The sequence below is a fragment of the Meles meles genome, chromosome 18, assembly GCF_922984935.1.
Source record: "Meles meles chromosome 18, mMelMel3.1 paternal haplotype, whole genome shotgun sequence".
In the NCBI taxonomy this organism is placed as follows: Eukaryota; Metazoa; Chordata; class Mammalia; order Carnivora; family Mustelidae; genus Meles; species Meles meles.
The window spans coordinates 28,253,800-28,267,208 of record NC_060083.1 but is presented as its reverse complement, the minus strand read 5'-3'; the positions used below and the strand labels follow the sequence as shown (position 1 = coordinate 28,267,208).

General features: G+C 55.0%; 1 protein-coding gene across 2 annotated transcripts; it reads left to right on the top strand.

Annotated features, from left to right (window-relative positions):
* The first annotated feature begins 230 nt into the window (after positions 1 to 230).
* Positions 231 to 6,186, top strand: MRM1 (mitochondrial rRNA methyltransferase 1). Of its 2 annotated transcripts, none has more exons than XM_045986635.1 (5): positions 231 to 955; positions 1,143 to 1,236; positions 2,831 to 2,963; positions 3,066 to 3,185; positions 3,423 to 6,186. In XM_045986635.1, the coding sequence occupies exons 1-5, from the start codon at positions 387 to 389 to the stop codon at positions 3,557 to 3,559; spliced, it is 1,053 nt and encodes a 350-aa protein (XP_045842591.1). In that variant the 5' UTR covers positions 231 to 386; the 3' UTR covers positions 3,560 to 6,186. The 2 variants fall into 2 exon arrangements, with proteins under 2 accessions (XP_045842591.1, XP_045842590.1); XM_045986634.1 differs by having other exon boundaries at positions 233 to 955; positions 3,398 to 6,184.
* Positions 6,187 to 13,409: the final 7,223 nt, after the last annotated feature.

Here is a 13,409-nt window from a genome sequence, read left to right as displayed (position 1 = left end):
GGACCTGGAAGGGCGCGGAATGAAGTGACCCGCAGGGATGACTCGGCTGGCTGCGGGTGCGCGGGGGGGGGGGGGGGGGGGGTGGGGGGGGGTGGGGGGGGGTGGGGGGGACGGGGGGGACGCTGCTCATCCAGCCCGGTGGGAGGTGCTGTGGGCACGGCCTGGCGGCCGGGCTTGCGCAGTGCATCTGCGGGCAGGGGGCGGGCCGCCTGAACCCGGAAGTGCGGTAGCCCACGTGGGAGGCGGGGAGGGGCCGCTGTGGTTCCGTTCCCTGGTTCTGGGTAGTCTTTTCGATTGAGTCCAGACCATTGGTCCCCTTATCCGTACTGGGGAGCCAGGAGCGGGAACCGGCGGGAGTGAGAGCTCCTGATGACGCTGCAGGGGCAATGGCCATGGCACTGCTCTGGGCCGTCGGGGTCTCGAGTTGGGGTTACTCGGGTCGCCACCTCGCGCGTCATTTCTCCCGAGCGGCGGGGCGTGAGGAGCGGCCAGGCGGGGAGGAGCTGAGTCGCCTGCTGCTGGATGACCTGGCGCCGACCCCGCGCTCTAAGCGGGGACTAGAACTTCTGTTTGGCCTGTCCCCTTGTCTCCTGGCCCTGCGGGCCGCCCGTCGCCACGTGGCCAGGCTCCTGCTCCAGGCCGGCAGGTCCGGGTTGCAGGGAGAGCGTGCCGAGCTGCTCCGGATGGCGGAGGCGCGGGACATCCCCGTTCTGCGGCTCAGACGGCAGAAGCTGGACGCCCTGTGCCCCTCTCAGGTCCACCAGGGCGTCTGCATGGAGGTCAGCCCGCTGAAGCCTCGGCCTTGGACAGAGGTCGGGGAGGCGAGGCCAGGCGACGACCCCCAGCAGCTGTGGCTCGTCCTCGAGAGGCTTCAGGATCCCCGCAATCTTGGGTCCGTGCTGCGTTCTGCTCACTTCCTCGGAGTGGATAAAGTCATCACCACCGGGAGAAACAGGCACGGTAGTCCCTTAGTCCCCATGTGCCCCAGTTTGGGGCACAGCCGAGTTTCTAAGCTCCTTGATCCCTCAGCCAGGCCTCCCCATCGCCAGAATTCTCACCCTTAACCCTTGGGGGGCCAAGGGAGGGCAGGGCACCGGGGTTGAGATTTCCCAGCTTAAAGCAGGTCGTGGGGAAATTTACAGCTGCCCGCTCACTCCGGTAGTCAGCAAAGCCAGCGCCGGGGCTATGGAGGTGATGGACGTGTTCTCCACTGATGACCTGGCCGGTTTTCTACAGGTAATGGCGGGGAGGGGGGCGGTGAGTAAAAGAACAGAAATGAGCCAAGCTCAGTCTCTCCAAGGGCACTCATCTAGCCGCTGATGGAGGAAGGGGAGGATGTTGGCATCATTCCCTACGTCCTTCCAAATCCCTTTGGGAAGGGAGGGATCCTGGAATTTTCGAAACCACAAATAGAGCAGAATGTGAAATTAGAGATTTCCTAGCTTCATTCCCTTTACCTCACTCCTTCCCCAGGCGTACCTCTTGCCCACCACCACCACCACTAACAACAACAGCAAGAAAAAACTTTGATATCCAGGAAGGAGTAAACCTAAGAAACCCCACTCCTGCTCCAGGTTTTGGTCTTCAGCTGTACTTCTCTTGTTGGACACAAGGGGGCAGTCTTATCTTGCATTTGGCGGCTTCCTTGACCAGTCAACCCCCTCAAGGATTCCAGGCCCAGTCCTAGGGTCTGTTTCCTTATGTGTCCATTTCTTAGTTTCATCCATTCTCAAGGCTTTAAATTCTATCTATACTTGGATGCCTCCCAGGTGGACGTCCTAGCCTGGATCTTACTCGTGAGTCCCAGATTCTACAGCTGCTTTTGTTATCAGAGGGGCTTTTCAAACTCCCCACTTCAAATTTGCTCCCCATTTCCTTCTCTAGGCTTGCCCAGTCCAGGCAGAGTGACTGGATCCCTTTGTTTAGGCCTGGAGGCCTGGAGCCATGGTGGTCTTAATTCTTCCTGCTCTCCCACCCCGTGGCCCACCTACCCACAGATTCTTTTGGTTTTACCTTGAAGTTATTTTTGTATTCCCACCAAGTGTCCCCATTGCTTCAGTTCCCACTCCTGCCTCTCTTGCCTGTATTAGTGCAGAAACGACCTCACCAGGCTTCTCCTGTTTGCTCTCAACGTAGCTGGCAGAGTGATTCTGTTGGAACATGTCAGACCATCTTACCTCTGCTCAAAACCTTTCAAAGCCTTTACAGCTCTCCCAGAGTAAGAGCTAAAGTTCTTCCAGTGGCCTTTCCAGTCCTGCCTTAGGTGCCCCTTTGTCTCCCTCTCCAGTCCCAGCTGCTCCCTCCCTGCAGGCCGCCACCTTGCTGGTGTGCTGTTCCTCACACATGTCCCATAAGACCAGTCTCTCAGCCTTTGCATTTACTCATCTCTGCCTAGATTCTCCTTCTTTTTTTAAATAAGATTTTATTTATTTGTCAGAGAGATCACAGGTAGGCAGAGCAGAGAGAGTGGTGGAAGCAGGCTCCCCGCTGAGCAGAGAGCCCAATGTGGGGCTTGATCCCAGGACCCTGAGATCATGACCTGAGCCGAAGGCAGAGGCTTAACCCACTGAGCCACCCAGGCGCCCCTGCCCTCCACTGTCACCTCAGTGAGGCCCACCCTAATCACCTTTCTGCTGGGTGGCTGGGATTTTGGCCTGTTTCATTCCATGCCCTGTCCCCAGAGCCTAGAACAGAGCCTGTCCAAGTCTAAGGGCTTAGTAACTGTTGACTGAATTGAGGGATCAGTGACTATAGGGGCAAGTCCAACCCCTCACCTGGGGCTCTGATGAAAGTTTGGTGAGCTAGAACTTGATTTTTTTCTCTTTGTCAGGCCAAATCCCGGCAGGGCTGGCTCGTGGCTGGCACAGTGAGCTGCCCAGGGCCTGAGATTTCCCCGTCCTCGGAGATCCCCATCACTAGCTGCTTGGAGTTCCTCTGGGACCGGCCTACTCTCCTAGTGCTAGGTAGGTAGATGGCCCCGCTTTTCCTTGTTCAGATATGCATGTCCCAAGGACCTTGTGTGTCCAGCTGGGCCCTCCTTAACCCTGTGTCTCTGTGCCCTGCAGGGAACGAGGGCTCTGGCCTATCCCTGGCAGTTCAAGCCTCCTGCCAGCTTCTCCTTACCATCCTGCCGGGCCGCCAGCTGCCTCCTGGACTTGAGTCCTTGAATGTCTCCGTGGCTGCAGGTGAGTCTCCTATGGCCCAGCTTCCTGCCCTCTGATCCCCCATGCGCAGCTCCTTCACCCTAAACAAGTTTCTCTTTCTCTGTCTCAGTCACTTTCTGTGCCAGAGGGTGAAAGTGAATCCTTTCGAGGATAAAACAAGGGACTGCTAGCCAGTGGTCCTTCCTTCTCTCCATCCTCTCCCTTCCCCGTGGCCTTTTTGTCTGTTGGTGCAGGAATTCTTCTTCACTCCATTTGCAGCCAGAGGAAGGTTTCCCCTGGGGAAGGGAAGAGAGAGCACCTTCTCCAAGACCCCCGAGAACCCTCCACCACATCAGAAGGGCCTGGACTGGCACAGCACCCAGGACTGTCCTCAGGATCAGAACAAGAGAGGCTGAATGGGAGCTGACTTGGACTGAGTTGTGTGTGCTTGAGGGCACACATACCCTCACCCTCCAATGTGCTGGAGTCTCTTACCCGAGTGTGCACCCAGGCCCCTGTTTACTAACCACTATCTTGGGGGACAGGGAGCTCTGCAGAAGAGACCAGAGGAAGGTTGCTTCCTGTTTTGATTTTGGCCTTGTGGTTGGCGGTGGCGGCTTGTTCATCTCCAGGATGTCCTGGGCCCTGGCTGGATGTCAAGACATCAGAAGGGAATCGGGCAGCCCAGTCCAGGTGTCCTGTTCCTCTTGAACCAGTGTGAGAATGTAGAGAGAGGCCCGGGTTCCTCTTGTGGATGAGACAGGTACAAATTCAGGCTCAAACCCTGCCCCAGTGGGGGCTTCCTCCTTCCTGCCTAACTTGCGGAAGGTCTTTGTGAGGATCAAATAAAATCACCTGGGCCGCTGTGTCCTATTCCTCCACTAGGTGGCAGCCTCGCTCTTCGATCCGCAGTCTCCCGTGGCAGCTTTTGTGGCTACCTGGGGAGAAGCTTGGCCATGGCCCCCAGAGAGGCAAGGGAAAGATTAGCCAATGCCTCTCTCCTCACTGGCCCTCCAGAACCCCTCCCCAGCGACCTATCGGTGCACCTCTGAGAAAGGAACCGATGAACCCTAGAACTGGCCTTTGGTCCTGTGAGGTAGTGAGCACAGGGTCCCTGTCAGTTGTACTGGCAGGTTTGCTCCTCCTCCCACAGGGTCCCGTAATGGAGCAGAAGCCCCCAGCACAAGCGGCTTAGAACAGTCTTGGCTGCACATTGGAACCATCTGGCAAGCTTTCAGAAACAACCGACTGTGGGCACCCACCCCCCAGAGAACCTGGTGTAAATGGTTGGAGGGCAGCTTGGATATCAGGATTGTTAAAGGCCCCAAATGCGTCTGCTGTGTATTCCCGGTTGAGCACCACTGGAACAGGTTTTCTGGACCTCGGCAGACTTGACATTCGTTGTGATGGCTTGTCCCGTGCACTGTAGGATGTTCAGGTTCTCCCCCGCTGGATGCGGGTGACATGCCCTGCCCCCTGTTGTGACAAGCAAACATGTCTACAGACATGGCCACACGCCCCCCACCCCCACCCCGGAGGACACAGTTGCTCCTAGTTGAGAACCACTGCTCTGGAGCCTGGATCTGGAGACCGGCAACCCAAGTTCAAATTCTGATTGCCGTGTGACCTTGGGCAAGTTCCTTTCCCACCTAAGCCTCAGTCTCCTCGTCCAGGAAGGGGGTTCACCCTACCTTCCCGAGTTGTGCGAGGACAGAGACGCAATGTGAGCTGGCTCAGCGCCCCCTTCACAGAGATGCTCAGTAAATTGTAGCGCCCTTTTCTCTGTGGAATGAATTTATCTTGGAATTTTGATGGGGATGTCAGTTTAGAAAGACATTAAAAGGGCCTAAGATTGCTCTAAAGTCAGAATTTTTTGTCTCGAGGAGGAAGAAATCCTTCTGTAGAACTCCACAGACCTCTCTCTACGACGTCAGGCCCCTCAAGCTGTCCGGCCTCAACTCCCACACAGGTTCTGACTTCTCCTGGCACAATGCAGCCTCCCCCATCCCTGCTGCACTCTTGGCCACGGGCCTGATGTGGTTCTGAACCTTGGCTACACCTTAGATGGGCTTGAGGGTGTGCATGGCAGTGGCGGTGGTGGTGGGGGGGGGGGCGCCTTTACTGTTCCAGATGCCCAGAGGCATCAAGCTAATGCAATCAGAATCTCTGTGGAAGGAGACCGGTCCCGTGTTTCTTCAAGCTCCCCAGTTGATACCATGTGCCACTGGGGTCAAGAATCACCGGTCTTCGAACCGCCTTCTCATGTCTAAGAAACTCCATCTAAATCCTCTGCCCCCGTGCTTTTGAGCGCTTGTCTGAGGGCTTGGGCCGGTTGACCTTTCCTCTGTCCCTAAGGTTCTCAAGGAGGTGCTGGGTTCAGCCCCAGTTCTGTGACTTCTGGCCTGGACGGCTTCCCAGCATCTGTAGGATGGGGATAGTGCCCTCAGTGCCTGCTCCTGCTGGCCCCTCCCCAACCAGGATCTGTAGAAATGAAAGTTTCAGTAAAATGCAGTCCAGACACCCAAGCACTGCGCACCCCAGGACCAGCACCTGATAACACAAACGTGCATAGAACCGCTCAGTTTACGTGTGGAGTTGCCCGGACCATGGGATCCCCAGATAGTTCGGTCACACATTACTGTGAGTGTTTCTGTGACGGTGTATTTGGATGAGATGAGCACTGAAGTTGAGGGCGCCTGCCTGGCTCAGTTGGAAGAACACATGACATTTGATTTCAGGGTTGTGAGTTGGAGCCCCACGTTGGGTGTAGAGATTATTAATAAATAAACAGATTACTAATAAACTTTAAATTGGTAGACTGAGTGAGGCAGAGTGCCCTTTCCAGTGTGGGTGGGCCTCATTCAAACAACTGAAGGCCTGAACAGGTGCCCCCCCCCCCCCAAAAAAAGGCTGGCTGTTCCCTGAGTAAGAATTCTTCCCTCCTGGAACCGAAACTGGCTCTTCCTGGTGCTGAGCCTGTGGGCCATCGGATGGGAACCACATCCTTGCTGTCCCGGGCCCCCAGCTTGCTGACCCACCTTGCAGAGCCGGGATTTTCCAGGTTTACAATCCCAGGAGCCAAGTCTTCAGAATAAATGAGTAAGCATGTGTACATGTGGATGGAGATAGGGGTGGATGGAGATAGGGGTATAAATACACATGACTGCTCGGCTCTGAGTCTCAGGAGAATCCAGACTCCTGGGCTTGAGGGAAACGAATGGAGATGTCACGGTACAGGTACATACACGAACAGCACAGAATCGAGCTCTGCTCTCTAGGGCCAAACCCAGCCTGCAACCTAGATGGTGGGGTTGGGGCTCCTCGGGGTTCCCAGCCTGCTCTCCTGCCCACAGACTCCTGTGTAGTGTCTGGATCAAACCAGCTTTGGGCATGCTGGGTTCATCAGCTTTGCGGTCCCAGGAGTCTGAACCATCTAGAGGGCCACTCTCAGGGCTACCAGCCACGCATGGGGGGGGGGGGCTCTTCCTGCTTCATACCCTTGGCAGCACCCTCTCTGGCCTCTGGGAAGGCAGGTTCACTTGAACCAAAGGGTACTGAGGCCAGAATTACCCGCCGAGCACTCATCGGTATGTAGTTCTGTAAACCAGGCGTGAAGGCAGAGAGAAAGCACCTGAGACTCCAAGGCCAAGGATGGTGGGGATTTCCTTGGGGTGGCCTCCGGGGCCTGCCACAGAGCAAACATGGGGAGATACACAGGCCCTGGGGAGGCTGTGGCTCCAGCATGAAGGGGGGCCAGCTGGGGGCCTATACCCTGGAGGGCATGGCCAGGATGAAGCCAGAGAGGAGCAGGGGTGGTAAAGAACGTGACCCTGGCTGTTAGGTAGTGCTTGCTTTGAGTTCCAACTCTGACTTGCTAGTCGCATGAGTGTGGACATACCCTTAACTTCTCCGCGTCATTGCACTGGGGTGCGGACTCCAGGAGCTCGCGCACGCCAGGTCCTGGAGGAGTGGGGCAGCTGTTCTTGCCCCACCTGAAGGCCCTGGCTCGGCTGTGCTACCAGCCTGGCCTCAGTTTCCCCAGAGAGTCCAGGGCCTGTGTCAGCTGCAACACATGATTTACCCCTGAGAGCAGCTGGAGGGAGTCGGAGAGGAGAGGGAGTTGAAATGACATTAGCAAGATCCTCCTTTGTCGGGGCTCCCCAGCCAAGAGGGGAAGGGGCTCGGAAGGTTGGTATTCCAGAAGAGCCAAATTGTGGCCAGTCCCTCCAGCCCCCTGCAGGGCTGGAATTATTTTTATTTTTATTTTTTGGCAGGAGGCTAAATTGCCAGCTCCCTCCCCCAGGCTGAGGTCCTAAATGAGACCTTCCCCGTCACTCTGGCAGGGCCAGGCGCCAGGGATCCCCACAGTTTGTAAATGTAATCAACCTTGAGGTCGCTGGCTTCCACAGGTGCAATTAGCATGCCCATCTGCTAATCCCTGATTAATGATGTTTACAAACATGGGACTCCAGTCCGCTCTGCTCTCTGAGCTGCTCAGCCCCTCCCTCCAGGACCAGAGGGGGGGGGTGCCTTCCTAACAGCCCCCCCGCCCCCGCCACACACACACACACTAGCTTTAGGCAAATGTCCCTCTCCATCCCCTTCCCCAGGCAGTGGGCAGAGCTGGAGGTCCCTCTTTGGAGCCCCCTGGCCCAACTCCCTTTGCCCACAAAGGGAAGAAGACCCAGAGAGAGCGGGCTGGGAGAGATGAGGCTCAGTGGTGGGGCTAGGATCCTGCTCTTCCCTTTCTCCTTGGTTCTGGAATCCCTGGATACAGGGTGATCTCCCTGCCTTTCTTTACCACCCCAGCTCTGGTTCGTTCGGGTCCACGCGTACAGGCCTCCCTGCATGGAGGTGGGAGCCCCCACACCAGGGCGCCCTCCCCCCGACCCCCAGTCCCAAGGGTTGGGCTCCTCTGTTTCCAGACAGGGGAACGTTTCTACTCCACCCACCTTCCTACTGAGGACCTCGTGGGTCCATGCCCAGTAGCAAAAGCAGTAAGAATGCAGATTTCTGAGTCAGACAGTCCTGGGTCCAAACATTGGCTCTGCCTGAGGCCAGTCGCTTAACCCACCTGTAAAATGGAGACAAGGATGGTACCTACTGCACAGCTCATTGAGATGATTCATTACTGGACTTAGGAAGTGGACTTTGCACAGTGCATGGGACACAGTAGGTGCTTAATAATGGGAGCTTTTCATTGTAGTGAAAATGATGGTGATGAAGATGGTGATGGTGACGATGAGGAAGAAGGGAGGCCTCTGAGGCTACAAAGATGCCCAAGAGCTTCCTCTTCTCCCCGCACCCTCCTCTCTGGGGAGAAGGGCAGGTCCCAGCTCATTACTGGTGGGGGCTAGGGTGGAGGTGTCAGATTGGAATCACTCCTGGGTCTGTTCACAGCTTCTCTGTTTCATTAACACCTCCCTGGTGGTCTTCAGCTCATCCTACTGGGGGAGGTGCTCCAGAAAGTTCTAACTGCCCCCTACTCAGCTGGAGCTCAATATGGCCCACTCTGAGCTCTGGACTCCCATGCACACAGAGAGGGTTTTACGTGGCAGAGAGGTGGCCACTGGCCGGGAGGCTGTCACTGTCCCCCCCCAATCCCAGCCCCCAGTCCTGGAGGCCTGGTCAGGGTACACAGTACCTGAGGCTACCCCTTTCTTTTCCCTCCCCCATCAACCTCTCCTCGGTAAGTTCTAGTCCCCCAGCTGCAGGGCATCCTGATCTGGACGCTTTCTTCCTTTCAAATCTGTGCCTCGAGGTGAGCAGCACGGTCTTGGGTTCTAATCCCGGTCTGCCTTTTCCTAGCGGGATGACTTCTTCTCTAGCACACGCAACTGCTTCTATCCAACAGGGTTACCATCCCTGTGGTGGGGTAGCACGGGGCCCAGGAAGCTGTGAACGCTCAATAATGGCAGCATTGTTGCTTTGCAAACACACCTGCTCTCTGAATTATCTTTCTAAACCGCAGAACCTTGTTTAGCCGCCTGGCGGTGGGGGTGGGGGAGCCGCCACGTTCAGAGAAGCAGGAAAGGGCGAAAGCTCTGCCCCAGTTAATTGTCCCAGTTTCTTCCCCAGACTGGGAAAAGGAGTGGGGCTGGTCGGTGAATTAGGACCAGGAGATTTAGATCCTGAGCCCTGGGAAGGCTGCTTCTAAACCAGGTTCCCCCTCCAGACACTCCAAGAAGGATTCTTATGGAAATGGTTGTCCTTCGCCCCCCGCTGTGCCCTCTCTGCCGCCGTATTCCATTTTGGAGGACACCCTTCACCAGCTGTGGGCCAGCCCCTACCTCCCTGCCCCGGCCCCCGCAGCTGGCTGAACTTGGCCCTCCCTGCTTTCTCCCACCACCTCTGCCTCTCCCCTTCCCTTCAGACTCAGGGCTTCCCCCCCCCCCCCCGCTGAGGTTTGTGGGTGTCTGAAGAGAGATTCCATGAAAAGTGTCACCTTTTGTGATTGATCCATAGTCTCAAAAAAATGTCAGTGGGCTGAGCAGTTTCCTCTGGAAAGGAGAAACCAAGGCACAAGTCCGCCAGCTAGGAGGGCGGCAAGATGGTGGGGCTTGGTTTCTTCTTGCAAGTAGCCCTTTGGCCCCCTGCAGACCTCTGAAAGCCCCTCCAACCTCTGGGAGCCCCCTTTACGGAGCAGGGCAGGAAGGAGCTTTCCTCATGTTATATTCCCTGGTGTCCGCCCAGGGCCAGGCACATACAGAAGGTTTAAAAATCACAAATGAACACAGGAATGGGTCCTGAGGTTGGAGATGAGCTGCCTCCCGATCTCCCGCTGTTGTCAGCTGCGGGCAAATCTCAGCACAACTCCAGCTGGCCCTCCCCTCCCACTTTCCAAGAAGGCAAGACGCAAATGGTTCCCCAGCCGCAGCTGCTCTTGATTCTCCGAAACAAAGGAGCTAATGGAGAGCAAGGGGATGCTCTGCGGAACCCCTCGGCCCTCGGCCCTGCTGAGACCCATCTGTATCTGGGTCTTGCACAGATGCCCTTCCCGTAATGGGGGGACTAATGGTAGGTCAGGCACAGCGAGGGGCTGGATCTGGTTTGCATCAGAATCCTGAGGCCAAGACGCATACTTCAAACAGTCTCCCAGTGGTGAGTATGGGACCCTGAAGCCGTGCGCATGCAGCAGGATGATGATGGTGATGGGGACGGTGATGGTGCTAACGTTTATCACGTACTTACCATGTGCTAACGATTTTACAAGCCTCGTCTCATTTAATCTTCATGAAGATTTGGTGTAAGCACTGTTACTACCTCTGATTTATAGATAGGAAACTGGGGCCCAGAGCGGTTAAGTAACTTGCCTAAACTCATGCGGAGGCAATCTGAAGGGTTTGGAGGGGGTGGGGGATGGAGGGTTGGGAGCCGGGCTTGGCAGGAGAAGACCTCCAGCTCAAGCATCCACCAGGAGGCCTGCAGCTGGGGAGGCCAAGCCCAATCTGCACACAGCCATCCTTCCCACACCCCCACCACACCCAGCCTGCCCCCCACCCCGCAACACCCCAGCCTCTCTCCCTGCTCCACCTCTCCCGAACCATCCCCACAATGCCCCCCACTCAGCTGTGGGGTATATGCCCCAGCAGGGAGACCAGAGTAGATGGCTTGGAGTACCAAGGGATGCAGCAAAAGAGCCTGAACTCTCAGAGAACCCAGACTCTGCACCCAAATAAAGGCTCGGTCCTCGGTCAACTTTCTTAACCTCTGAGCTTGGTGTCCTTCCTATAAAATGGCATCAGTAACTTTTCTCCCAGGGTTGTGCTGGGGTTTGAGAAAAGATGCTCGTGGCACGTAGTAGGCCTTCAAGGACTCTTCCTTGCCTACCTCTTCCTTCCTTCTCAGAGGCCTCCCCTCTGTGTCTGCCTTCTTGCCCTTCCTAGCTTGGGGTCTGGAGCCCCTCTCTCAGCTCTGCCTGTTTCTTGATGATCTCTGGACTGTATGCATGTCACTGGGGGCTCCCTGTTGCTGCTCCCTTTCTGGGGCTGTGTCTCCATACCCTGTCTGTCCCTCGCCTTGCCTCTCCCCTGGCTCCCAATACCCTGGGGACTGATCGATGGCAGCCGCTGGTTATCGATTGGGGTGGGCGTCCAAGTGTGGCTGCTGGAGGCCGATATTGATGGACAAGATTGGTGCCTGGGCTGCTTGGAGTGGCAGTTGGGGAGCCTGGGGCTGCAGGGGACGTGGGGCCTCCCCTCCCCTGCCAGGATCTGGGAGTGGGAGTCCTTAAAGCTGCAGACCCCGCCAGCTAGGATGGGAGTAGAGGCTGGAACAGAGGGCCTCTGAGGACAGAAGGCCAAGGCTTGGCTCATGCTGTCACTTAACAAGATTTATTGAGCACCTACTATGTGCCGGCTGGGGCTACAGCAGTAACAAGTCAAAAAGCAATAAGTAAAATTATATAATGTGTTATGCAAGAAATAGAGCAAGGAAAAAGGGATGGGAGTGCAGTGGTTGGGGGAAGGTGACATTTTAAATGTGTTCCTGAGGGATAGGGCTCCTTGCAAAGGTGACCTTTAAGTAAAGACCTGAGGAGAGGGAGGGAGTGAGCCATTTGAGAGCATTCCAGATGGAAGAAACACCAAGGAAGAGCAGAGACCCTCTGGCAGGGCCTGTTTGGTGGGCAGTGGGCTCCCAGAGAGGCAAGTGTGGCGGGAGTGAGGTGAAGAATGAGGAACGCAGGAGGGAAGGGCTGGGAGATGGGACGGGAGCAGGGGCTGTCCAGGGCTTGGGGCAGACGGTCAGGCCCAGGCTGACAGCTGCCCCAACTCCAGTCTGAGAGGCCTGAGCAGCTTTCACCAAGGGAAGCTTCCAGAACATGGTTCTGCTGCTTCTGCAACTCCATGCCTACGTCCGAGGGCCAACGTCCGAGGCCCTTCACTGCTTTGTTAATGAGATAACGCTCCCAGTAACCTGGTTAGATTCTCTCACTCCCTGGTATAGAGCTAAGGACGATCAGGCTCAGAGACATCTGGCAACCTGCCCCAGGACACACAGGAAATTGCAGGGCTGGGATTTAAGCCCAGTTTTTTTGCCTCCAAAACCATTGCTTTTTCCGTCTCTTTTCATTACCGTCTTAACCATTTTTTTTTAAAGGATTTTATTTATTTGAGAAAGGCAGGAAGAGTGTGTGCAAACAGAGGCGGGTGGGAAAGAGCAGAGGGGGAGGAGAGGGAGAGAGAAAGAATCTCTGAGATCATGACCTGAGCCAAAACCAAGAGTCAGACCCGTTCAACCAACTGAGCCACCCACACACTCCTTAACCATTTTTAAGTATAGAGTTGAGTAGTTTATTCACACTGTTGTGTAAACAGACCTGCAGATCTTTTCCATGTGAAACTGAACAGAAGCTCTGCATCCATTAAATAGTAACTCCCTGTTCTCTCCCCCAGCCCCTGACAGCCACCGTCCTGTTTTCTATGTATCTATGTACACGACAACTTCAGATACTCAGAGAAGTGGAATCATTTGTCTTTTTATGACTGGCTTGTTTCATTTGGCCTAATGCCTTCGAGGGTCATCCAGGTGGCATGTGACAAGATCTCCCTCCTTTGTCAGGCTGAATAATAGTCCACGGCATGTATATACCACATTTTATTTATCCACTTATTGGCGGATGGACTCCCGGCTTGCTTCCATCTCTTGGCTTGGTGAATAGTTCAATGAATGTGGGTGGGCAGATCCCTCTTTGAGATCCTGTTTTCAAGTCTTTTGAATATATACCTAAGAGTAGTATTGCTGGGTCATACGGTAATTCTATTTTTTATTTTTTTAAAGATTTTATTTATTAGACAAATAGAGATCACAAGTAGGCAGAGAGGCAGGCAGAGAGAGAGAGGAGGAAGAAGGCTCTCTGCTGAGCAGAGAGCCTGATGCAGGGCTCGATCCCAGGACCCCAGGATCATGACCCGAGCCAAAGGCAGATGCTTAACCAATGGAGCTTCCCAGGCGCCCCTCTATTTTTAATTGTTTTTTTTTTTGTATTTTTGTACATTTTGTATTTTAATTGTTTAATTGTTTTATAAACCTCCATACTGTTAATATATTTTATCCTTCTACCAACAGTGCACATGGGCTCCAATTTCTCCACAACCTCCCCAACACTTGTACTGTCTTTCTTTCTTTCTTTCTTTTTTTTTTTTCTTTTTGAGAGCACAAGTGTTGAGGGAGCAGAGAGGGAGACAGGGGAGACAGAGGGAGAGAATCTTAAGCAGGCTCTACACCTAGCAGGGAGCCTGATCTCAGGACTCTTTTCAGATCATG